Consider the following 26988-nt stretch of genomic DNA (forward strand, 5'->3'; position numbering starts at 1 on the left):
TATAGGCACTGGTTCGTTTATTTTTACAATATAAACCCTTGCACTCAGGATTGCCATACCGTTCTTATTTCTAAGATTTGTCTTTATTTTAAAGGTCCGTGTCTTAGAAAACATTTTTGTCCTTTTTTCTCAGAAATGTGCTTATTTTCAATTGCTCCCTTATTTTTGTCTTATTTTTAGGGAAGAGGTTCGTATTTTGGGCATTTTGACCCCTTTAGTTTAACACTTTGTTCCAAAGAGATACCGAGACTAAGAACATGCAGATAGTGTCTGGTTCTTTTTTTTAGGAACATTGGTTGCTTTCTCCTGTTGTGCACTGTTTAAGATGATATTCGTCTTTCGTTTCCTAGTCGTGCTTATTTTGATTTGAGACCGATGGCAACCCTGCTTGCAATACTTAATTGTCTGATTTGGTTGAAATAGTACAGCTCCTTTTTTTACAAAAAGTTTGGTTTCGTACCGAATCCAAACATACAGGATTCCATTCGCCTTTAATTTGTTGCAGCAATTTTTAAATTTTCAAATGCGGGTAATTCCCAACAAAGCATAATTGCCACCTTTTCGGGTTCGCAGTTTACACGTGTAAAGAACAAGCGTACAGATCGAATTTTTCCGAATCTGTCTCTGACAAGATTGACAAGTAATATTCTCCCCAACATTGATAAGCAGAAAATGAACAAAACAATTTGCTCTTTTTGATTTATAGAATACTTTGTTTCGTGCATATTAGGCAAGGCCTTCAAACATTAACGGTGTACTCATGCCTAGCCTAGTTTGTGAGTGTCACTATGATTGCATCATTCAGTTTTGTTGGGTTGCTGTGTTTATTCATTAACTCATTTCTTTTTTGTTTACCTTTAAATATTAATCTATCCATGAAATCTGCTATATACTGTGATCTATATATAAATATAGCCAATGGTCGTCGGTTTAGTAGCCCAGTTGGTCGATCGCTGGTCTCGCAATAAATGTGGCTTATGTTGCACGTTCGATACCAAGTGGCGCTATACCATTGTAATGCCCTTTGGCAGGGCATTAGCGACATCGCTTAACACACACGGGCATTGCACTGGTTCTGTGAACTTAATGGACAGTTTTAAAACCATTTAAAAAATAACAAAAAAATGTGTGACAATCGGAACTTGTACAAAGGCAATAGGCCTAGCTCGGTAACCAAGGCTTAAGCTATGAAGAAACTTCACTGGGTTTAAGTCGTGCAAAAACTTTCTTCCGTCTGAAGATAAAGATTACTATACCGCTGTGGTCACATTAAACTTCCGCTATGTGACAGCATCGTTTACTTATTTATTTCTGCAGCTTGGTTGGGTTGCTGTATTTAGTTATCAACTCGGGCGTTCTTGTTCAACCAAAAATATTAAGTTAGCTTATCTTTCATTTGTTAATTCTGTAGTAGTCTAGACCAGACCATCACCTAAAATAGTCTGTTATTAGGCACTAGCCAGAATCCAGTCTTTTATTGTGTCAAGAAAATATTTTTTTTTTGCAAAATCCTTGGTTTCATTCCTTGTTTTGAAGATTCTAAACAAGGAGAAACTTAACAGTCTGCTTTGCCGTGGTACATATTTATTTTGAAGTTTTGATGTTAACTCGGAATTTCTCATAATTTGTGATGGAAAATAAATAGATTAACAGATGCCAATGGTTTCTAATCATGGTGCCTTTTTTACCATCTGGTGAATTTTGCTCAATAAATTTTGCACAGTGCTATGTAGCCTAATTGCTTTGCTGGAGCTGTTGTTTTAGCACAAAATCTTTATTGTTGTGCAGTGGTCCTTGTTTTCTAATTTTGTATTAAAATCGTTTTAGTTTTTGTTAGTGGTGACACAAAGGTTATTATTAAGAACAAATCTGCAAATTCTGCACATGATTTATTTATATGTATGATATATATTAATTATTAAACTTTACTTACATTACGTATTAAGGCTATAGCTAGATTTCAGAAATTCAAATATTAGTTCGTATTATTTTACGCTGCTGAACAAGCTTTGTTTTTCAAACTTAACTACATATGGATACTGCAACTTCCAATACCACAAACGGCGATACTCCTGTGAAAATAAGTAAAAAGTATATTGCTTTATTTAAATATTTTTATTGGCCTGTCAAAAAAGTGTTTAAATTTAGAATGTATGTAATTTGGCAGTATTAGTATATTATTACTGTATATTGTACTGGTATAAAGATAATATAGAAATTTATATATATATATGTGTATATTCTATACATAAGTAACGTTTGTAGGTTAGGTTGGAAAGTATGGCAGTATTCAACGAGAAATCATAATTTGTGCTTCATAGACAAAATCTGTGACCTGCCGTTTCGATTGTTTAAGATACTTATGCAATATAAATCAGTGTGTACCGCTATATACTGAATAGTATATATATATATATATATATCTATTTAAGAAAATATTTGTTGTTAGCTTCGATGAGTCTCGTTTATGTAATTGCCACACTTTTCACAATAATTTCTGTGCAGTTTGTTTTGTTGTCATAAGTCTTGTTTACAACGTATTTACATGTCTGTTTCCCTAAGTAATTTATCCCAATATATATATTTGTGTAGGTGAATCACTTCCAGTGAAATGCTAAAGAAATTGGTAACACTTTCGGCTATAAGGGTGTTTTATCCCAGTTTAAATGGAAACAGTCATGTGAATACCTATTTGCGACAGTATTCTGTTCTTTGCAATGGTTTCTTTTGTCATAATTTTCAATTCTTGAAATGGTAAATACTAAATGTTGTGGATTTACAATAAATAGTTAGTGACATAATTAGGCCATCTATTGTTGTAGAAGAGAATTGATATGTATGGACCATCACATGCTTGGTGTCATCATATTTAGATTTATTTGGTTATATTTTTATTACGTCATACTTGAATACTTGTTCTGTTTATAACTATTTATAATACTGGTGTACATTTTGAATAAAGTTTTGTGTACAAGTTATTTTAACTGTTGTTAGTTTTGTATATATCCATGTGATATTTCTTTAACGCATAACCTCACAAAATTTTCAGTGAACAGAAGCGCTTACTGAAGGCAAAGCAGAAGGCCGCCGAGAAAGAAGCCAAGGCGCTTGCTCAAGCAGCCAATAAAAAGGATGAGAATAAATCCTCACCAGGAATTGATGAGGAATCGCTTGAACCTAATGTAGGTTTGTTTATTTGTCTGCGTATTTTTAAAAAAACTTTCACAATTTTTAAATAACTTTTCACAAATTGTGTGAGGTTGTTATTGGAGGCCGTAATTATGCCCATATCCAGAACTGGGCAAGAGCGCTGCTCTTTTTTTAGGATTGACCTTAAGAGCGATGCTTTTTTTCAAATTAAGAACAGAACCAAGAACGCACTTAAAGGTTATCTGCTTGTTGCTTATTTTTTTTTGCACAAACAATGCTGTAGACGCACAAAATGGATGGAAATGGTTAGATTACAAACAACTTTAAATTTTTGGATGGTTTTAACTGTAATTTTATATAATCAGTGAAAGATGACTGCTTTGAGACTAATCTCACGCATAATTTTTGCTCCGAAAAGTTAATGCCAACTGCAAAAAATAAACAATATCATAGAATATGCAACACTAAGCGTGTCAGAACCATGTGCTACCCTGTTTTTTAAGCCAAAAACAATGGTCAATGAGGCTGGTGACAGATGATATGATAGGGAGACTCACACAGATCAACCAAGTTGTCATCATAGTGTTGTAATTTGCTTGACGTTGCCGTTATTTTTATAACTCAAATTACTTAACCGATTTGTGCATTGCAAGTGATAGACATTTAATTATTAAACGTCGGTATCTATAATTTAGAAGCTTTTTATTGCTCTAGCCGTCTATTAATTAATTATTTGTGGCTGGTGTAGCCAAAGCAAAATTCTGCAACATAGGATTCCATAAAATTTCCCAACATTTCCAACAAATAATGATAAGTAATTATTAGGCCACAGTAGACACACGTTTTACACTGCATATTTGCAACATAAAAATGCAATTGAAAATCACGATCGCGATCGAAATGTACCGGAGTGAAAAAAAGTTTTGACTTGCTAAAACGAGCATGACTGTGAACGGCACAATCATCTTTTATATATAGAAAAACGAAAGTACAAGCAACGCTCTTTTTTATTGGCGATTGATATCGTTAGAATTGCTGTTTTTGAAACTGCGGTTGCCCGATTTTGCCCTTATTCTTGTGTATGAATTAGTTACATTTTATATAATAATGTAAAATATTTACGATATGGCATATAAATGTAACATTGAGGAATTTAACAACATTAAATTTAAATTAGTTTTTTTGTGGCATTCCTGACATTATATACTTCTGAAAATTTTGACAATGTTTGTAGCAATACCTTCAAATTCGCAAAAATGCAATTCAAGCATTACGCGAAAACAAAGACGAGCCATTTCCACCCTATCCACACAAGTTCCATGTCTCCTTATCGCTGACAGATTTTATCGAAAAGTACAATAACTTGGAGACTGGCACCCATTTGAAAGATGAAGTCGTCAGCATTGCAGGTTTACACCGGCTTAGTTTACTTAAATAGAATAGCAGGTGATCGCAAAGGATTGAGACCATCAAGTCAAAAGTAATTTTCTCAAGTATCTATTTTTATAAATGTGATTTGTGGACATTAATTTCATGGGGAATATAATTCAACAATCTTTGAAATATTCATTCAATAATTCAACCATATTCATTATATTGTACATATCTTACGTCTGCTTTTGGTAAAAGTATAAATTCACAAAAAAATTGCATTTTCCAGGGCGTATTCATGCCAAGCGCCCATCTGGACCCAAACTTATCTTCTACGATGTACGCGGGGAAGACGCGAAACTTCAAGTGATGGCAAATGCAAAGTATGTTCGGCGTTTTTAACAGTTGTGAACTCCTTTATTAACTCTGCTATAACAAACGATCGCAACATGCTATCCAGGTAGTAGGTACATATAAGATTGTTGTTGGGCACCCGAATATATGCACTTACAGTTATTCAAAGCCAATTGAAGCCATCAAGTCACTACACAATTTTCGCTGTGATTTTAAGTTAATTAAATGCTTTGTTTGTTTTAGAAGCTTATTTTAACAGCAACGACAATTTAAGAGTAACATTTTATGGTAACAAGCCCATTGTTGTATACAGTTTAACTTTCTTCAGAGTCAATATAATTTTACTGACTCCAAATCTTGTGACACAACAAATCCTGTTGATTCCACCTTCTTTTTCAATTTCCTGTTTATTTTCACACCGTTTTTTATTGAAAATAAATACAATTACTCGCAGGGAATATTGCTCGATGGAGGAGTACCAGCTAATGAATGAACGAACAAGAAGAGGTGACATCATCGGTGTTAAAGGTCACCCGGCTAAAACAAAGAAAGGCGAACTCAGTATCGTTCCAACTTCCATTATAATCTTGTCGCCATGTCTTCACATGCTTCCTCATTTGCATTATGGCCTGAAAGACAAGGTTTATTTCGCACAATATCTTCTCTTTTAGTTAGACGTTGTTGGGATGCTCTGCATACTGATACCACGGGAACTTATGGAAGTTACCTGAAATCGGTTTATGTCTTTTCCCTTTTTCGAATTCTGCTTCATAACATGTTTTTGTTATAGGAGACGCGATATCGTCAGCGTTATCTGGATCTCATTATGAACGCTGAAGTTCGACAAAAGTTCATTACAAGAGCAAAAATTATTGCATACGTGCGGTCATTTTTTGACCAAATGGGATTTCTAGAAGTAACTGTGGTTTTATTTTATTAATCACTACTTTCCAATACCTAATATCATGATGTATATTTACTATTTAGCTTATTCATATTTATACATTTAATATTTACAGATGTAAACATTTATATTAGCATACATGTGGCTGTGTTTTGCATCACTGACGTATGACTTCGTTTATGTGGTAAAAGCATCCCACTGCACAATTTTAGATTAAAGTTTTATTTTTTCAATCAATTACACTAAACAACTAGTACATAACATGAGGTTTAAACTTGTACAGGTTGAAACTCCAATGATGAACATGATTCCTGGTGGAGCGACAGCCAAACCATTCATTACTCACCACAATGAACTCGATATGGATCTCTACATGCGGGTTGCACCGGAATTGTATCTTAAGGTTTTGTACAATAGCTTTAAGTGTTTCTTTGGTTTAAAAATCTTCATATGACGATTGATCTCTGAAAAAGATTGTAGTGGTTGGCAAGCCGTGCAGCTAATGTTAACTTTAAAGCGTACGAAACACTTAAGCAAAGTAGAAATAGGAATTCTGATAGCATTCAGAATATTGTCAGAAAAAAACAAGTTGTCTGCTGTGATTACTTCATTCGAAAGCCTCATTCTACTTCACCTTACTGCCACTCCTAAACTTATGCACCAAGATGCCATATTATTCACCATATTTTCTATAAAAACGACTTATTTGTTTCAGATGTTGGTTGTTGGCGGTCTTGACCGAGTTTATGAAATCGGCAGATTGTTTCGCAACGAAGGGATCGATATGACGCATAATCCAGAGTTTACCTCCTGTGAATTTTACATGGCTTATGCTGATTATGAAGATCTCATGAAGATAACTGAATCACTTCTTTCCGGTGTGTTTCAAATTATTTACTGTCCAAAAACTGTGCAATCGGTTTTTGATGAAAGCTTTTGTGTTGGAAACAATTACACCCAACCTATTACTTTTCTGTTATTATTCATGCCCAAGTTTACTTTGAAATTCTGTCGTATTTTTCTCAGGAATGGTGAAAAGCATCACAGGCTCCTACAAAGTCACATTTCACCCGGATGGCCCCGATGGTGAAGCGTATGAGGTTGATTATTCTCCTCCATTTCGTCGTCTTCGGATGTTGCCGGACTTGGAAAAAGAGATTGGGATGCCTTTGCCCGCGGCAACGGAACTTCACACGGAAGGTGGTGGACACATTCACCTTAAGTTTATTACGAACTCCTTGAATTATTTCCGAAGGGTTGAGTAATCTTTTTCAGTGCTTAGTTTTTTTTTGGCAAATCAGTCGCCTCAATGCACTCGTCTAAAATATAAATTATCTTTCTCAACGTAACTAGCTCGGTTAGACATCGCAAAACGAACTAACCCGTGTTCCAAAACTATCATGTTTGTTATACATTACAAGCAGCATCAGATAGCGATTTGTTACCATACATTTTCACCATTAACCACCACTTCATATTATTAAAACAGTTTCGTTCGTGCTTACTGACAACTGGCATTCCAACACTTTGTTGATTTAAGCTCAAGTTGTTTTATCACTTGGCTGCTCTTTTATATTTATGTTTTTTGCAGAGGCTCGTAAGCAACTTGACAACATTTGTATTAAACTGGGTGTGGATTGTTCCCCTCCGAGGACTGTGGCTCGGCTGTTGGACAAGGTAAAAACGATAAAAATTATTTCTGATGTTTAATGTTCTGGTAAAGAAAATTGAAAAGCTTGACCAAGGGTGTATTAAAAAATACAAAAGTTTCCTATTCGTGGCCATTACATACTAACTTCTAAAAAGATAAGCTTAATAATATTAATGCTGGTCAATATATATACTGGTATTTTAATTTTATTTCGCTGTAGCTTGTTGGAGATTACTTAGAAGTGAAATGTATCAACCCGACGTTTATCACCGAACACCCGCAGATTATGAGTCCCCTGGCGAAATGGTAAGACTCAAAAATTGCCTATGTTTAGCCTTGCCATCAGACTTTTTGAATTTTTGATAGAGAATTAAAACCTTGATAGTTTACAAGTAATAACAACAGAATTGGTAAAAGTGCTTTATTACAAATTATGTCTTAACACACAAACTTCTTAAGTTCCAAAAATTGTTGAATGTCGTCGCAGATTGTATTTTTTCACTTTCGATTCTGCAATTATCTTTTCTGATGACCAACTACAGAATAGATAAATCAGATACAAGGCCATGAAATAAACCATTGTTTTCAAAATTGGTAGGCATCGCTCTTTGGAAGGTGTCACGGAGCGCTTTGAATTATTCGTGAATAAAAAGGAAATCTGCAACGCCTATACGGAGTTGAACGACCCCAAGGTGCAACGCGAGAGATTTGCACAGCAAGCACAGGTAAGTTTGTCACAACGACATGAGCGTAATACAATGAGTACTCGGGGTTCTGTGGAAGCCGGGACACAGTGAGAGCAATTGCTTTACTTGTTCTACTACCACAAAAGCAGCGTCTTTTATGTCTTAATACGGTATATTACTCAAGTATTTAGGTTGTGTTATGCCGTTTACTGGATAGGGCGTAGCAGTGTTACTTCTTCACGCAATGTTACGTCTGCGCATGTAACACAAACCAATATTAACTCACAATTTGCGAACGTCTTCATCACTGCATATGTAGTTAGTGGTCACCCCCTGCTGTAATCCCGTTCCATGATATTAAAAAAGCTCTTTGCAAAGCTGCCCCGTCGCCTTAAACTTCTTCCTTGTATAGGTTCAGGGTAAGATCTTCAATTGTTATTTTCCCGCCACCCCCATCATCATACTTCGTTTGTGTATGCGCTCAGTTTTGCTAAAAACTCAAAAATGCAAGGAAAAGATTTTAAAAGTGCTAATTGAAAAATGCATTGTACGACGCGCAACCAATAAAACTACTATAAAGCTAGCTAGAAATCGGTAAACGTTTTCGGTATTTGGCACAAACTGCAATATACAAGCAACCACAAATTTAACATAAGTGTGCTAACTCATTAACTTTTTTATTCAACAGGACAAAGCTGCTGGTGATGACGAAGCTCAATGCGTCGACGAAAATTTTTGCACTGCCCTGGAATACGGTCTACCGCCCACTGCCGGTTGGGGCATGGGTATAGATCGGTTGGCCATGTTTTTGACCGACTCGAACAACATAAAGGTTTGTTGTGGTTTTAGTTTGCGTCTTACTCCAGTTACATGCTTGTTAAGATAGGCTGCTACGTAATATTACGAAGTGCTCGTATTTTTGGTGTACTGTTGGACGTCATGCTTAAGTAGGCACTAAGCTACCGACCTAAACGTCCTAATATAACTTTGTCTTCCTATCCCGGCTTCGTAGTATACAGGTTAGCGCGTGTAATTGGTTATCCGCAATGGTGTGCACTTTTGCGGTCACTAAAAACTTTTATTATCAGGTTAAGGTAAAAAGTTAAGTTATATATAAGACAAGTTAAAACGTTATACTTAAGAAGCACTAAAAAGTTATTTGTAATAATGGCAGGAGGTCCTTCTTTTCCCCGCCATGAAACCAGACGACCAGAAGAAACCGGTTGAATCCAGTCAGGAAAGCTGAAATTCCGGTACTTTACAGCTTGTAGTGAAATTTCCCGGGTATAGCTAATGTTCTGCGGTGCCGTATCTTATAGATTTGTCGCATGTAATAAAGGTTCAACATTGTAAGTCCTCTGTAATAAACTACAAGACAGGTTTCCCGGTTAGCTTGAGAAAAATGTGTTCCATCGGATCGTTTTGTGTTTCAAAATCGATGACTTTCACAGGAAAACTACACATCATACTTTCATTGGCTTTTATGTGTCCACTATGACAACGCATAGGTAACACTGATTGAATATAGTTGAGTGGCATCATTTATTCAGTTTTACATTTTAACATCCCGCAGTCAGTCGACTAATTTCACCGTGGCAAATATTATCAGCCGGGAGATGGCGCTAAAGATATATTACGTTTTATGCATTGCCTGGTTATGATTTCTGATATAACGTAATTTTTAATCAATCTTAACGTTAGTTATGAATCGTTTCGATTCTTTTCCCAGCTATTACCATCTAAATTGAGGTCAGGCCTGAACTAAGTTTAATTGTAGTACGCTAAACTTGTCAAAACTGCGGTAATGATTGCCATTTATGTTTCAAAAAAATGTTCTGAAAGCTATAACGACAAATTGTAGGGATATGAAGGCTTAACGTATTACGTTTTTACAGTGCAAATACGTAAGCTGGTAAGTTCATCCTCAAAACAAACAAGGTAATGATCATGATTTATAAACCACGCAGAAATATGGCCGGAATAACATGATCAAGACGAAACTTTAAGAGTTTACAGCAAGTAACCAACGGTTTAAAAACAAGTTATCATACGAGCCTTAGTGTTCATGTTTTTTTCTGTTGTCCGGTTATCATTATCCACGAAAATTAGGCATTGATTTCATAAACAAAGTTAAATGCTGTTTAAGAGAAGTGTTTGTTTGATATCATTTTATATTACAAGTTAAATTGTATTAAAGGTTATAAGTTTTATACCGTTTAACAGAATAATGACTGTAGGTTGTAGCCTTATTGCGGATATGCAAACTTTTGTTATGAAATCATAGTTTAACTAATAGATAATTAATAAAAGGTAAATAAAATAGGTTTATAATTATCGTTCAACACAGAAACCACATCTTAACTTTTCTTGTTTATGACAATATATAACCTGAAGCGATCTTGATTTTTTATTCGGTTTTCAAATCTTTGTCTTTTAATATAATTGTCAATAATGCTTATCTATTGTTTTGTTGACTTGAATAATGTGTTGTTATTACCAATAATGTAATTTTATAAGTTCATATCCATGGTTATAACACGTATATCATTATATTGATACTACGTGTAATAGACGCTAATAATGAACCCAGTAACACAAGTCATTAGCGAGGTTATGATTTATTTGGGTCGTCCACACCGAGCACTCAAGTCGAATGACAATGAAAATCCTTGACTAGGGATATTAGTGGAATCAAGGTCAAATGATTAAAGGGGCAGTGCACAAACTGACAAGTTAACAATAAATAAACACAGGCTACTAGCGGTGTGGACATAAAAAGTAAATATCGTTGACTAGATTGCGCCGCAAGGTGATGACAGATAACTAATAAGTTGCTGCAAGTCAGGCTATTACCAGGCGAGTCGTACTTGCTACTATTATTATCTGTATACTATATATTAACTATTATATTCTATTACTATTATTACTGTTTTATTATATTATATTACCTATGTAGATTATTTATATTTACTATTATCTACTATCACTGTTTATCTACTATCATCACACTACGATGTCAAAATATTGATATTATAGGTGCGTAATTCCTGCCTTCAACAGGCTGATGGGCCTAATGATGTGTATAACGCTTTTTGAAATTAAACCTATATAGCAGTGTCGTAATACAGTATTTGTTTTGTCTGGCTGAAAAGATCGAGTTGCGCATCAACTGAGCGCATAAAATGTATATACTGTAATAAGATATCCAGTGTCCGCATAACATGTCGACCAACCTTCCTGAAACTTGAGCTCACAATATTGTTAATTGTTGTCGCTATAGAATACTTATGAAATTTAATCGCGATCGAATTTATTTGTTACTGGATCCAGAAATATCCTTGAGCTGGTTGGAAAACATTAAGGTCAGGTAATCTAGGAATCGTTGAAAAAATATGTGAGGCGGTATATAAGATAAAATTTGATGCATTCAGGGGAAATACAAAATAAATTTTATAAAACTTGGTAACACCTATGAATTTGTAAAAGGTACTGAAAATATATGGGAAGTAACTTTCACATACTTCTCTCAGATTATGAGGTTAGCTATCTGTTCGGTAATTAACTTTTACTCCTGACAAGAAAATTTTGAACCTTGTATTATTACTTCGAATCCTAGTTTTATGTTATTCAATGTAACTTTGAAAGTATTGCAAAATCCTTAAAAAAATTTCTTGTGCGAGCGATTATTATCAACACTCTAGTTGTGGTTGCTTTGTTAATCTTGTATATGGTACTTTGTTGGAAGGCGTAAATTTAAATTTTATTTCACCCAGCAAGTCGTTGTATTTGTAGCTGTTCAGCGGTGCAACTGTTTCTTTCGCTGCACATAATTGTCTGTTTAACGCTAAACGATCAATCTTTAAAGTTGTAGTGTTTATGAATTAGAATAATTATTCTAATTATAATTGATATGTTTACATTTATAGGCTAACAATCGTCGCACAGACAAAAGATCTATTTACCGAATGTCAGTGGATACCCATTTCAGTAACAGTAAAAGTAACAATTGCAATACATTTTTCTAACAGCGTGGTTGAACGTAGGTATAATAATAGTGTAGTATAATAATGATAATATAATCCAAGTAATAATAAACCTAGAATCAAGGACATAGGCCTATTACGCGTTGTCGTGTACATTTAGTCGCCTTTATCAAAGTAACTTTTTTCGGTGACGTTGGTGCATATTCCGGGTAAGATTGCGTTCACACGAGAAGGGCAAGTTTAAAGGGTATCCCGTTTAAATCACTCTCTTTCTAACACCTGTGACCTGTTTGCTTCTTCATTATGTCTCTTACTCTTGGGCTGTGATGTTTATACGGTCGTTGAGACAATTGGGGCAGTAATTGCTCGTTGCTGGGTGATAACAAATTCCACCAAGTAACAAATTCCACCAAGTTCAATGGAAAATAGATCACGCCATTTTCGACGTACATAAACTTGATTTTGACCGAGTTGAGTTATAATCCAAACATTTTAACTCCCAGTCTTATCGCTTTAGCTTTCATTTGCATCTTAGACTGTAATGAAACGACTTCTATTAAGACGATGAATTTCTACATGATTCAAATGGTCACCAGTAATTACACAGTAAGGTCTAATTTTATACCTGGTTGCAACGATTGGCTCATGCTAAACAATTCGTTATGAAAGTTACTTTGAATGCAGGTGACTTTCATAAATTGCTTTACGTTCTGTAAACAGTAAGCCTACAAGCCCAAGTTTAAAAAATTAGGCCGTACTTGTCGTAGTCAAAGGTTGTATAAAAGAAGACTATATACCTTGGCTTAGAAGTACAGAGTAAACAAAAACAAGAATAGGCCATATACAAAAAAATAAAAATAAAAATATACATGATCAAAATATACAACGTTAAGTTCGTATCAAATGTAGGTAAAATATAAAATGTAAATTCATACTAAACACCTATCTTTATTTCATACTAAATATAAAATAAAATTAGGTAAAAACGACACCTGCTGGATGTTGTGCTCCATTTCAGTTATACCTTTCCGTTACAGATTTTTACAATAAAATATAATAAGCAATGAAATTGATGCAAAATTTATTTGCTGTTTTTGCATTATTGGTTCCATGTGCGTGGTGTGAAATCACAATCACAAACAATCGATACAACGGGATCGTCATCGCCATCAGCCCTGATATACCGGAGAATGAAACCTTAATCCAGTGCATTAAGGTGAGACAAAACCCGAAGATATCAGTAAACGATTGCAATACACTAAGAATATATGTTGGTTTATGAAATATACTAATTTTAAGCCTGAATAATCTACTGCATTTATAAGATATTGGCAAAACTAACCCAAGTAGCCCAGAGCTAAAATGTTTTTTAAAACAAGGAATAAGTTACATCAAAAAAGTTGAGTTTTTGTAACAATATTGTATGCGTACACAGTGGAATTATTTCGTGGTGTTTCGTGCAAGCTATTTAATACGCGCTCTTGTAAAATGTCTTTCTACTTCATTTGAAACCAGAAAAGTTTAGTTTCGAAATATTTTAGTTAGCAGAAGAGGTAATGTATAGTTGAATTATATTGTAACGTTATAAATGGACTTATAAATAATAATGCTGCATTTCACCTAAACGAGTGCTACCTTATATGCTATAGAAATACATTGTCATGATTGTTTATACAAAAATCGCTGCAAATATTCCGAGCCAGTATAGGCAAAACGTCAAATCAATAAACAAGTATACATACGGTATTCTTACGTCTCATTTTCAAATGTGTTATGCTCGTCACAAAGCTCGTCTAACAATAGCGTGGTCTATTGTATTACATACAACTTTCCCAATTGCGATTGTGTTATGGGAACTGGCAATTAAAAATAAGTTGTCCATGATAGGACATGGTTCAAAAAAGGACAGCACGGTAGTTTGTTCAAGCTACTGCTGACAAAAGGATTGATTTTTAATTTCAGATGAATGCCTTTCTTCCAATTTTTGGTAAACACCTTAATTACTTTGTGTTACCAGCGATTCGTAAATTGGCTTAATATGGGATAACATTAAAACTTGTCTTACTTTAAAATTTGGTTGCTTTTAATTAGAATCGATTCAGCGACAGGAGTGGTTTTTCTAAGACAGCTGTAGCTGGGAAATTTACAAAATGTTATGCTTTTTATAGTATTCAAGGCCATTTCGTATATTTTAAATAACCATCTATCTCCATTAGGCCAGAGTTTTTTACCTTTTTAGTTGATCATGATTATCCTTGATGAAGGCAGAAGTCCATTTTTTTGCAAGTCGTTCAGTAAAAAAAATAATAATTTGAAAGCCACGTGTTTCGTTTTAAGCAATACCGTATCCAACGTAGCTCATACAAACTTCAATCAAAACACTGTGCGTTTTAACAAAAAAGACGATATTCTAAATGTATTCGATCATGGGAACTAACTTTCCACTATCTTATCTATGATCTAAATTGTAAAATATAGTGTACTACTGTAGATGTATTAAATAGACATATATCATCAAAGGCAAACAGCTTATGTATGGGCTGAGTATCGTCAGATGTATGCCATAATGAGTTATTTGCATAAGAGAATTTCATTTTAAGGACACTTTCACGCAAGCTTCAAGAATCCTCTACAACGCCACACAACAAAGGACAAGCTTTGGAGACATAGAAATCTTAGTTCCCAGAACTTGGACAAGCGGAATCTATGAAATAACAACAGATCGTTCTTACGAAAATGTAAGTTGCTGCCTTTAAAGAGTTTACATCGTTATCGATCTTAAATAATGAAGATTTTTCATGTTTAAATAGAGCGATATTCGCGTTACCAAAAACGCGAAATTTGTCAAGACTATACAATACGGTGGATGCGGAGAACCCGGCAAGCACACACTTCTTCCGTACGAGTTACTCTCTTCCATCAATTTTTTCTGCTTTCCTAACACGTAGCAATGTATGACTTGAGTTTGTTGTTCAATTCTGTTTAATGTACTGAAGTAGGCCTACATGTCGAGAACAAGATTTCGGTCTTCTTATGAGATCGTATAATGGAAGATTTTTATATTTAACTTCGTAATTTTAGTTTCTTAGCAACATAGTATGTTATGAAAGATTAAACTATTTGTGATAGATCACGCAAAAGTGATTGTCCATGAATTTGCCCATTTACGTTTTGGTGTGTTCGATGAATATGATCCAGAAAATCGCTTTAATTTGAGCACGAATGGCGTACCAGAAGCTACGAGGTATGGGCCAAATATTGCGCCACTAAATAAACGAAATTTGTGCATTACACAAACACAACTTTTTTTGCAAATTTCTTAGATGCTCGACAGATTTAGGTGCGCGCTTGATCACCATAGGTCCCAATGGTCCATACGATAATTGTGTTCAAAACCCGCGAACAGCACTATATGAATCCAACTGCTTTGCGACGTACCGGCCAAACGAGCAACTGTCTCCGTCGTCACTTATGTTTCGACCCGACTTGAATTTTGTAATTTAAATATTAATTAAGTTTAAGTTTAATTTTCTAAAAAGATTTTTGATTTGTTTGTTTACTTGTTGTAAACATTAACATCTCTATATGTCCATTACCCTGTATCTATATTAAGGAAACATCTATATATATCTACTGTACAGTTACTTATTATTTTTTTAAAGCTTTAATTGCTTATAACAATGAAGAAGTGCCAGAAAAATGTACAAATTTTATTTTAACGCCAGTATCGTTTAGAAATCATTTTCATATGCTTCAGTTGATAGTTTTGTTGGATTTAGACCGAAACATTTTGCCACAATAACGCAAGCGATCCAGTCAACCTTCACAATACAGAAGCACCGAACGACCAAAATAGGATTTGCAATCAGAAAAGTGTTTGGGAGGTCATAATGACATCACGTGACTTTGATAGTGGCCAAAATCAGCCTAATTTTGATCTGGACACCGTTCCCAATTTCCGGGTTGTTATTCCATCAACGTCGAGAATAGTTTTGGTTCTCGATGTTTCTGGGAGCATGAGTACGGTTAGTAAAGAAATAAAGAATGTCAATCGAAGTCAAGAGTTTAAACAGCTTGTGCTACAATTGCAGGAAATTTGTGAAGCTACTTAGCAGTAACCCATATAAGAACTCAAGTTTAACGCCTGAAATAAAGATAAAGGCTTTTTATAGTGACATGTTTTTTCCCAGAACGACAGACTTACAAAAATGGGTCAAATCGTTCAAAGTTTTATCGAGGACAAAGTGTCGTCATCAGCTCAAGTTGGAATTGTACAATTCGGCTCTGTCGCCACAGTCTTGTCCCTTTTGCTTTCGATGAATAACCAAACAAACAAGGATAGTTTGGTCGGAGTCATCCCCGCCTTTACATCAGGAAGCACTGCAATTGGTCGAGGAATCTTATCCGGGATAAATGTGCGTTGGTTAACTTTCTGTTTTTTGTTTGCTTGAAGTATCGTTTCTAATCGTTTTTGTTTTCCCCTAGAAAAAGTTTTGTAATTTCTGTCTTGAAAAAATTGTCAAAGTTGGCAAAACGTTTTGTGCAGGTTTTAGAAAATGGTAGTAATTCAGCAGCAGGAGGTACAATTATTGTTCTAACTGACGGAGAAGAAAACTTATCACCGTACGTCGCCGATATACATTCAACCGTCACAGGAAAAGTATGAAAGTTTTGAAATTGTTTCATAATAGCATAAGAAATGAAATAACCTACTGTACTTTAAACGAGTCTCCATAATAAATAAAAAAAAAAGAAAGCTGTAGTTTTATAAGACATCGTCGTTAATATTCTATCGTTTTTGTTCAAACAAGGATGTTACTCTGCACACCATATTTTTTGCCCAAGCCACTGGTAACGCTGATTTGGTGAATTTAACAACCTCCACGGGGGGCAGTAGCTACATCGGGGATGATTTCAATATCTTGAGTGCTTTTGGAGCTTTTGATGCTCTGGCTCGAACTGAGGATGGAAATTTGTTTGATGAAGTTTTTGAGGTAAATTTTGAATTAGCGATCTTAAAAAAAACAAAGTGTTTAATGGATATGTAGTTTAAGCATTTATTGTAAACCACTTGAAGGCCACAGGAAAGAAAATATAAATTTATAGGCTATACAAGTATATATATACCAGGTAAGGACAAGTTTGTAAGTATACTTACATCTGCTTAATCTGCTTCCAAAGTTTGAATATTTTTTGGGTTGTTTTATTTGTTTATACGTTTCATGTGTTTAAATTTGTAAATTTCGAGTTCAAAAGAATAAAGTGCTAACAATTGGAATCCTGTAATGTAGTTTCATAAATTAATTTAAAACCATAAATTGGACTTTTATGGCGGGCTGCTGTTCATTGGCTAGAAATGTAAATTATTTCGGACTCGTTCTTGCTTTTAATACAATTAATGTTCTTTAAATATAGATCTCAAGCGTTAGTTTTACTGGAACGTTCCACAACGACACTGTACTTATGGACAGCACGATCGGAAACAACACCGTATTTATATTTGCCTGGATTAGCGGGACAACTTCTCCAGGTCAGTTGATCACTTTACCGAGTGTAGAAGCATGCTGCATAGATACCCTTATTTTTAATTTTTTAATGTTTCGTTCCACCATTATAATTGCATTTGTGTAGTAATTCACATCATCGACCCCTCAGGCTGTGAAAGTGTTAGCACAGCATCATCTAGCGGATGCTCGCAGCCTGTTGACTTTCAAACTGGATCAACAACCACGAGAGCTTTGGTTACTGGAATTGCTAAAGTTTGTAATTTATAAAAAAGTATTGATACCCAGTCGGAAATTATACCAGATTATATATGGCCATTTTCTCACTTATGTCTGATTATAACAGATTATGTATGTAATATGTTTCAACGTAAGAAAGAGTTACTAAAGACTCAAATGGCAGATTATTGAGTTTATATCACACAATGATAGCCAGGTATTAAACACTTGTCCAATTATAGTGTCGGTTTATTGACAATTCACAAGGCCTAGCTATGCCAATAGCCATTTGGTATTCTTTTTCCATAGCATTATAAAATGACAGAAGGATTGGAGAGCTTAAACAAAACTTTTTAAGTTTGATTTGAAAATAATTGCTCTTTAAGCCCAATTACTATAAAAATATAAAAATAACAAAAATTATAAAACAATTATAAACAATATTGCTTATATTTTTCCTTAAATCATTTTAATTGTTGTCAAGAAAAACTTTCCATGCTTGATAGTGCTATAAATATTATTTAGTACATATGTGTAGCCAGGAGCATGGCGATACGATATCACATCTTCGGTTGCGGACACTTTCACAATCTTGGTGTCTTCAAGAGCTTCAGATGTGGATGACCCTCCTTACATGGTTGAAACCAGCACGGGATCCGTTGATATTACTTCACTAAACCCACAAGCTATATACGCAAGAGTAAGGGAGCACAATAGAAATCTTTTGCTTACGGACACAAGACTATATGGACTTCTGTATCATTCGACAGTTATGCTAGCGCAAGTTTAAAAGTGAACTAAATTAATCGTTGTTGAAAATAAATAAAATAAATATGTTTATAATAAATACGCAGGTGTTTAAATGTTTAATTAACTTTCACAGGTCACCAAAGAGTCACAACCAGTTCTTGGCGCTGACGTCACAGCGATCATTGAAATCCCGGCTTCACCAGCGCGAAAGTTCGAGAAGATTTTGCTGGATAACGGAGCAGGTATAATAACAACAACACACTACTCGTATCTTGAGTAAAATATAAGTAGCCTATGTACAGTATACAAAATCACAAGTGACATTTTTGCCAATCAATTATTTGCTGTGTTTTGGAAAGGTGTTTTGCCATATGTCCCAATGTACAGTTGTACTCCCAATGCATATATAATGCGTATATCCAATGCCCATATACTGAAAAGCTTAAAACACTAGAATATCCGAGAAAAAGATTTACAAGCAATCCTGTCTGTGCGCGGTTATACAACTTTAATGCTGTCTTTAATTTTTTATTTTAGGAGCCGACGTAAAAGCTTCAGACGGAGTTTATTCCGGATTCTTTACAAATTTTACAAACCGAGGAAGGTACAGTTTGCAGGTAAAAGACAGAACTGTATTGATTGCTACTTACTTTTTTTGCAAGTTTTTTAATGATCATTTTCCCTCTAAAATTTTAAAGAGCCCCGGTTCATGTTCCTGAGCCAACGTGAACAATCGTTACCGTACTTAAGTTAGCATCGAAAATCTGCTGTGTATATCTAAGTTTTTGAAACATTTTATTTAATAGGAGTTGGTTTTTGAAATACTATTAAATAAATTGTAATAGATTGAATTATAACTGAGTGACATCATTGCGGTAGAAGCCTAAAGAAAGTTGTTATTTTTAACAGGTCAAGGTTACGAATGGAAACTTTACACGAGTTGCCTCAGACGCCCGAAGCTTGGCCGCGAAACAGACTTCCCGTTTAGCATATTTTCCTGGCGCATTGCCTGATGGTAAATTTTGGCAAGTTTTAATAGTTTTCTGATATCATTCTTGCATGCACTTCACTTATCAAACAAGAATTTATATTCTGTAGGAACTGTAGTTGCCTTACCGGTAACAGACTCTACTGACGTGACAGAGGTTGCCAATTTTACTAGAATTGTGACTAGCCCTTCATTTACGTACTCCGGGTAGGAAAACATTAATTTTATCGTGAAAAAATGTGATGTAGTTGAAGTACTTCTTTGTAAAAAATATCTTCATAATCAATAACCACATATTTGAATATATGTGTATATAGGACAGTGATATCGCTTGGCAGTGATTCTTTTCCACCAAATCAAATCACTGATCTCTCAGCGACGCAGTTGGATGTTTTCGATCCTAACAGTGGCATTGTACTTAGTTTTACAGCACCAGGGGACGAACTGGACGTGGGAACCGGTAGGATTGCCTAAATATCTTATATAATCGCAGTTTTTAGTGAAAAAAGAAAATGAACATTTTTATTTTTTGCATAATTCTGCTGTATCAGGCACACTTCACCGAGTAATTAATTGACAACCTCTGTTCTCCTTTTACCTTTTAACCGCTTTAACCAAAAACTTTACAGCAGACTGCGGACTAACAGACTTATAAACTTCTCAAGCAAGACACTTCGTGAATTCATCTGAGTTTTAAGTTACTTAGGATTTTTGTCTTTGCAGCTTCTCGATACGATATCCAATACGCGTTTTCACCTGACACCCTGGACCCTTCCTTTGGTGCCAGCTCCAACCTCATAAATTCCGCGCTCGTTCCCGCCCCCACCCCCGCTGGCACCCTGGAGGTAATAAATATCAACATTCCTATACCTTCCAACGACAGGGGGACGTTCAGGTGAACCGAGACTTTGTTTTGGTGAAAAAAATTTAATAAATTTTCTTGGTGATATTCTGTGCAGATTTGTTTAAGCTCATAGAGATATTATCACGTAGGTACTTATACGTTTTTGCTATTGTGTCATGAAAAACTTATAGAATAGCTTTGGGAGTAAGAGCCACGGATGAGGCAGGTAAAACTGGCGATATTTCAAACCAAGTGGTGGTGACGTACTTTTCTAGAGCTGTGGAGCTTATCAACCCCCCGACCCCAAGTACAGAACCCCCAGTTACAGGTATATTAGGGTTGGAAAAAATAAAAATTTATTATACAACTAAAACTAAAAAAATGAAATGTGGCTTAAACCGTATATATCTTTCTCGAATTTAATGTTTTTTTTTAGAAGTGTGATGAAAAATATATCTTTTGATAAATATCATCCTATATTACTATATCTATTATATTGTTATTACGCCATTATATCGTCCCTTTGTTATAGCTTATAAATAAAATGAAGGAAGTGACACCCTTAAAACTTAAAGTTAGTTTTTAAAAAAAAATTCTCTTGTCTAGCCATTCCCGACAATGGAAGACTGAACATAACTATTGTTATCGTCGTAAGCATCACTTGCGGTAAGAACTAAAATTTTCAGTCTTACGTACACTTATTCATTATATTTTGCAAAGAAGGTAAAGACCTATAAAAGACGTTATACTTAGATAAGCTATTATTCAACCACTTGTTTATTAATCCAGCGCGTCTTTGTTAAGGTATAATATGTAAGTCGAGTATAAATGCCATCTCTTTCCTATTCATTTTCAATTAACTCCTTGTCATAAATTTGTTGTCGACTTAATTTGTTGTCGACTTCTAGCCAAATAAAAACGCTGCAAACCTTTTCTACTTTGTTCTACAGGTGCCTTCGTATTGGCAGTTGTGATAGCTGCTTTGGTTTACTTGCGCAGCCTGAAAGCTAGACGCCTGCCTGATGAGAGACCTGCTGGTAAAGGCTACGATAATCCCGACTTCCGTGATCGTGCTTACTGCGCCATACCGAGGCCTAGCGTGATTTCTACATCACGTATGTCTGCGTATGCAGAACACATATATGATGACGTGTGCGTTACGGATGGTAGAGTGTAACAAATGTTTCAATGTTTGAAAAAAATATGTAAATATTCCAGTTCCACCGTTCGTTCTAAAAATTCCAAGTGGTATAATAAAACTGTAGCCTTAAATAGTAATAAAAAACAAAGTTTATGTTTCAAAAAGTGTTCATAAAATCAGTTATTTATTTTATTGTGGTTCATACCCCATGTGTTTGTATCATCACTTGTTGTCATATAGCAACGTTTTTACGTCATACCCCCATATTATGATGTTTGCCAATTTTAATAACGTGGTACATATGTCGCTTATTCATGCTTGGTTTCTTATACAATCTTGTAATTGTACAACGGGGAGCGAGCAAGCAATAAATTTAGTACAATCCAAAGCCGAAACTTGGACAAAATTGATTTTGTAATAACCATAAACCAGAAAAGAATTTAAGTTTCTTGTTTATAACTTAACGGGAGTTTGCTGCTCGACAAACAATGTTAACAAAAGCTTATGACATGGAACGCTTTGTAGGTGTAAGGTGTGGTTAAACTGAAAACTTGAATTTTGTGACTTTCTTAGTATGAAGCTTAGTGACTTTCTTTCCATAGTATGATGCTTTTTAATGTTTGTCGTATGATAAGTTTTGTCTGTGATATAACTTAGACCACACCGATATGGGGATATGCAAAAAGATGACTTCATCTTGGCCATGAGTTATTTAAAAACTCATTGCATATACTGCGTAAGGATCCGGTGTTTTCTATCGCCATGCCTTTGTTAATCCTTAATAATTGCGTTCCGTAGCTCTTAAAATATTTGATTATTTCACATCAAGTAGAACCTTGTTTTTTAATCTTGTGACATTTTTTGACGTTTCGTTTTACTTTAGCGCACTCATGCGGTCAGTAATAAAAGATTCGAAAAGCATATTTATTTCGCCTTGGTCTGTTTAACCTAAAGGTTGTATTTAAAACTATTTTGCTCGACGTGCAGCCTTGCGAAGTAATTCAACAATTCATGATGACTTTACATATGTCTTCACTTATTATGCTTTGTTTATTTTTCATTTATTTTTCTTCATGCTATTTATTCAACTTATCAGCTCGTAATACGAGACAATTTTAAGTATTTTTAAAAAAAATAAACACAGAATATATTACACATTCACTTTTATTAACAAATAATTCTTTTTCTCGATTTTTTTTGTAGTTTACAGTTGCGATAAAACGTTGGTATATTAATTTTGTACATCACAAAGTGCTAATATATGATAAAATGACCATGATTGTTTTTATGTGGATGAATTTGCAAACACGAAAATAGTTGACATTTTTTTAAAGAACATTCAACGTTCTGGTAGAAATTATTGTTATAACTCTTTTAATAAAATATCAAAACAAAAGTTTACGGAAACTTTTCTGAAGAAAACGCTATTAAAAGTATCCACTGCATGAGTAGGTTACAATAACAAGAAGTATATGGTACAAGTAGAAATCAGTAAAATTACTGTTAGACTAAGCACGCGTGTTTGTACTGTATGTATTTAACTAAGTTATATGTTGAATAAAAAAAGAGAATGACGTAATTATACACAAATATACTCTTATCTGCAGTTGCTCTCTAAACTCGTCTGATCTTCATTTGAGTTTTCTTCATGGATGTATGATCGCTTTTCCAACTATACCAGCTCAATCCTCTTGCGTCATTCAATCCCGGTGTGAGGTATTGTCCATTTAAGTTACTTGTATGGCAGTGATTGTACCAGCAAGCACCATGCCAAACAATTGCACAGTTTTCACCGGATGATCGATCGTGATCTCGATAAATAGTACTGAATTGTTGTCCGTTATGTTGTTCTATGAGTGAGTCACCTTTGGAATATTTATTTTATTACAATGATGTCATCTCATTATTATAACATTCCGTAGTCCTTCAGAGCGTACCTGCCGTTCCAGAATACCCTCCAACAGTCAACTCGTAATTGGATGACTCTGGACCAATGGTAAATGTCCTGGATCATTAAAAAGGTTTGGTGACACTTAATCACGCGACAATTAATCACGCGACGCTTAATCACCGACACATAATCACTAGGACATTTAATCACGCGACATTTTATCACGCGACACATAATCACTAGGACATTTAATCACGCGACACATAATCACTAGGACATTTAATCACGCGACATTTAATCACACATTTACAATATTTTTTTACATTTACAATTTACAGCAATGTTATGCATGGGAAATGTAAGCAACTGCACGAAGATAGACTAAAATCTCGCTTGACAGATAACGGTCAACTGTGTTTTGCACGCGCAGTTTCAGTGCCTTGTACAGCAGTGGGGATCATTGTTTTAATTGCATCAAGGATGCGATCGTACGTTGCTCGCGTTTTATTTTGAACGAGGCAGTAAACTGTTGCAGGAATAAGACCGGGAACAAGTTCAAAATGTACTGTGTACAGTTGAAAGAACAAAGACGGTACAACCTTGAACGTTCCATCAGCTAGCCACAATTTCGCTCTGGCCAAACCGTCTAGCAGCTCTAGCTACTCTAGCAGATCCCTGCTGCCAAGAAGAATCAGACGATTGTTTCCAGGTCCAGAGTCGTGCAAAATCATGCGCTGGAATGTTTCTGGTATTGTGAAATTAGTATCCATCGGAGACTGTAGAGCGGCCGTACAGTGTGCAGTCAGCATATCGCGACGTTTTCTCTGCAAGGTCCGCTTCAAAGATTGCTTTTTTGGCAGCGCCATGAGTACACCTGGTTCCAAGTCTCTGCTTACAGACCCGATGACGTTGCTTGTACTGGCTGACAGTTCACCCATATTCACCTTCATTTGACTGATAGCCTGTCTTGCCAAAGCCGTGATAGTAAATTGTAAACCGGTCGTGATAGTAAATTGTAATAATTCATTCATTGGCATTGTTCCAGAGTTCCAAAACCGACGCTCTGACACAGTTTCAAGTAGCATTGTATTTACGGTGTAACGTTTTGATGGTACTTTGGTCAAGAGCTTCGGTGACAATACAGTAGAATAATGTTAGATATTACATAGGTTATACTTTCGGACAATGTAACAATTAGACTTTATGAAGCTGGTGTTGATTTAAAGAAACATTATAGAGAAAGCCGGCGCAACGGAGTCAAAACAATTGTCGGGGAGTTCTAAAAGAAAGACCAAGGAAGCCTTTGGCAGTCGCATCCAAGTGATTATGTGTCGCGTGATTAAATGTCGCGTGATTAAGTATCCAAGTCGCGTGATTAAATGTCCTAGTGATTATGTGTCGCGTGATTAAATGTCCTAGTGATTATGTGTCGCGTGATTAAATGTCCTAGTGATTATGTGTCGGTGATTAAGCGTCGCGTGATTAAGTGTCGCGTGATTAAGTGTCGGTACACCCATTAAAAAAGGACCAGATGACGTCATTGACACTTAATATCTGACAGACTTTATAATTTAATCTACTGCTTACGTATATTCTGAGTAAGCTTTGTTATTTTCAGCATCTTCCAACTCTACGCGCAGTTTATAGCTTGCACTGGTTGTGAGTTGATGGAGTGAGTCCAAACCTTGGTTAGAAAATTAAGTTACAGGTTTTACTTTTTTTCTTTTGCCAACGTTGCCAACGTTGCCAATGTTGCCAATGTTTTTTGTTTGGTTACGGTGTCATTCCAAATATGTCAATTATGCCATACCATTTTTTTACATCATGTCATTTATTTTAAAGATTGCTTCGTGCTATGTTCATATTTGTTTTTCTAGTTGGTTGCAACAACCGTAATTGACGCAAGTATGGTGATGCACTATACGTAGTCATTGCGTTTGATGATGCAAACATTAAGTTCATCAATGTAATGAGATAAACACAGGAATATATCAGAAATATTGGAATAACACCATCCATGAATGGAATAAAAACAAATTAAAAGGAATAAACTCATACTTGGTTAAGTTAAGGTTAAGATGGGAAACTACGAGTACAATTTCCTCGAATTTAAATATTTATTAAATACTGCACATAGTGCGGTAACGATATTATTTTGTGCTTGATATAAAAACACGTTCCAATTAGTACTAATAAAAATAACGCATGACGTAAACCAAAAACGATTGGTGGTATAGCCGTATAGCGTATACTGTTGAAAACGATAAATAACGTCAGTATGTACAGTAGGGAGTGGAAATACTTTATAGGAAGTGCCCGTTTTTACGACACGACGTATACAGTCTGATGATTTACTCTGATAATTACCTTGCATAAATTATTTCATTTTTGCTTTTTGTGCACAACTAATTCTTCTTTGTAGATTTCCAAAAGTTTATTTCAAGGCGAAAAATGTTAGAATGAGGTATTGCCGTGATGGGATGAATAACGTTAGAAAAAAAAGCGTGATGATGGTTTGTTTCGGTTTGAGTTTCCAAAATTAAGAATGCTTAGGGTGCATTTTTATATAGGAGTTGTTACAGTAAGGTTATAATAGTCAGATGCGATTTCTTTTGTCATTCTAAGTGTCGTTCCACTACATAGAAAAACGTGATTGTTTGAGTCAAGGAAAAAATATGCCCAATGCACACAAGCTATGGAGGTTTGAATGAATACGAAATATCAGGTAGAAATCCTCAATACGCAACGCCGTTGCAAGCATGCAAGTTATGACCTACCAAGCCAAAATTCCCCATTTAAACTTCCAAATCCATTTTTATAAGAGTCCCAGTTTTTAAAAAAATCCACACTTCCGTTGACTCGACGTTGAAAAACCTCAAAGCAATGAAAAATTTAAAAAATGCAAACACTGTTTAGGAAAATTTTCGCATCGTAACGGTTTATTACTTCTCAAGTATTCTAGTTTGCATATTTTTTACAGGTTACTCACAATCCACCCTCCACCGTCTGTCTCCATGTCACAATAAACCTGTGTAAACTTTCCATTGATATTTATGTTGTAAATTCCACTCACGGCGATTCCGGCTTGCAATAGCTCATTGCAGCTACGACTGATCGACACTATGAAAAAAAGAATTCTTGCAATCAAATTAACCATTAAGAATCATTGAAGACATTTTACAAACAAAGAGTAAATCTATTTTTTTATCTCAGCATTGTTAACTTTGATATGAATTGGGTATTGACACTGGGAATTGAAAAACAATAAATAAGATAGTTGCTTTATTTTTAGATTGTGTTTGTTACCTGCAAGTTTTTGAATAGCTTGGTTCTGTTGCTGTTCTAAGTTGTCCAAGTTGTCTGCAAAAAATAAGCGTTTATAAACCCTTTCGTTGAGATGACTTTTACGAAAATTACATTTGCTACGATTGCCATGCGTAGTGTTAATTGTTACCTGCGTTGCTTTGTATACTTTGGTTTAGATCTCGATTTATGTTGTTAATATTTTCTGCAAATAAATAAATTTAGCTATAAAAACGTTTAGTACAAATT

The 26988-nt window shown here is 35.0% G+C and overlaps 2 protein-coding genes across 3 annotated transcripts; both read left to right on the forward strand.

Moving 5' to 3' along the window:
- Positions 1 to 1765: 1765 nt before the first annotated feature.
- LOC143451747 (lysine--tRNA ligase-like) lies at positions 1766 to 9469 on the forward strand. Of its 2 annotated transcripts, XM_076952471.1 has the most exons (15): positions 1766 to 2091; positions 2593 to 2754; positions 3050 to 3182; positions 4385 to 4559; positions 4811 to 4904; positions 5330 to 5516; positions 5666 to 5791; positions 6063 to 6182; positions 6495 to 6657; positions 6806 to 6979; positions 7371 to 7456; positions 7651 to 7736; positions 8029 to 8155; positions 8805 to 8948; positions 9291 to 9469. In XM_076952471.1, the coding sequence occupies exons 2-15, from the start codon at positions 2612 to 2614 to the stop codon at positions 9360 to 9362; spliced, it is 1830 nt and encodes a 609-aa protein (XP_076808586.1). In that variant the 5' UTR covers positions 1766 to 2091; positions 2593 to 2611; the 3' UTR covers positions 9363 to 9469. The 2 variants fall into 2 exon arrangements, with proteins under 2 accessions (XP_076808586.1, XP_076808587.1); XM_076952472.1 differs by lacking the exon at positions 2593 to 2754 and having other exon boundaries at positions 1770 to 2091.
- A 137-nt stretch (positions 9470 to 9606) lies between these two features.
- On the forward strand, positions 9607 to 22435 carry LOC143451746 (calcium-activated chloride channel regulator 4A-like). Its single transcript, XM_076952470.1, has 21 exons — positions 9607 to 13315; positions 14700 to 14837; positions 14910 to 15051; positions 15229 to 15343; positions 15423 to 15594; positions 15879 to 16124; positions 16290 to 16514; positions 16646 to 16759; positions 16911 to 17093; positions 17515 to 17629; positions 17731 to 17858; positions 18361 to 18522; positions 18706 to 18814; positions 19110 to 19189; positions 19482 to 19587; positions 19671 to 19767; positions 19878 to 20020; positions 20284 to 20455; positions 20596 to 20732; positions 21011 to 21070; positions 21355 to 22435. The coding sequence occupies exons 5-21, from the start codon at positions 15571 to 15573 to the stop codon at positions 21579 to 21581; spliced, it is 2328 nt and encodes a 775-aa protein (XP_076808585.1). The 5' UTR covers positions 9607 to 13315; positions 14700 to 14837; positions 14910 to 15051; positions 15229 to 15343; positions 15423 to 15570; the 3' UTR covers positions 21582 to 22435.
- The last annotated feature ends 4553 nt before the right edge of the window (positions 22436 to 26988 follow it).

Source organism: Clavelina lepadiformis, chromosome 4 (assembly GCF_947623445.1).
Source record: "Clavelina lepadiformis chromosome 4, kaClaLepa1.1, whole genome shotgun sequence".
In the NCBI taxonomy this organism is placed as follows: domain Eukaryota; kingdom Metazoa; phylum Chordata; class Ascidiacea; order Aplousobranchia; family Clavelinidae; genus Clavelina; species Clavelina lepadiformis.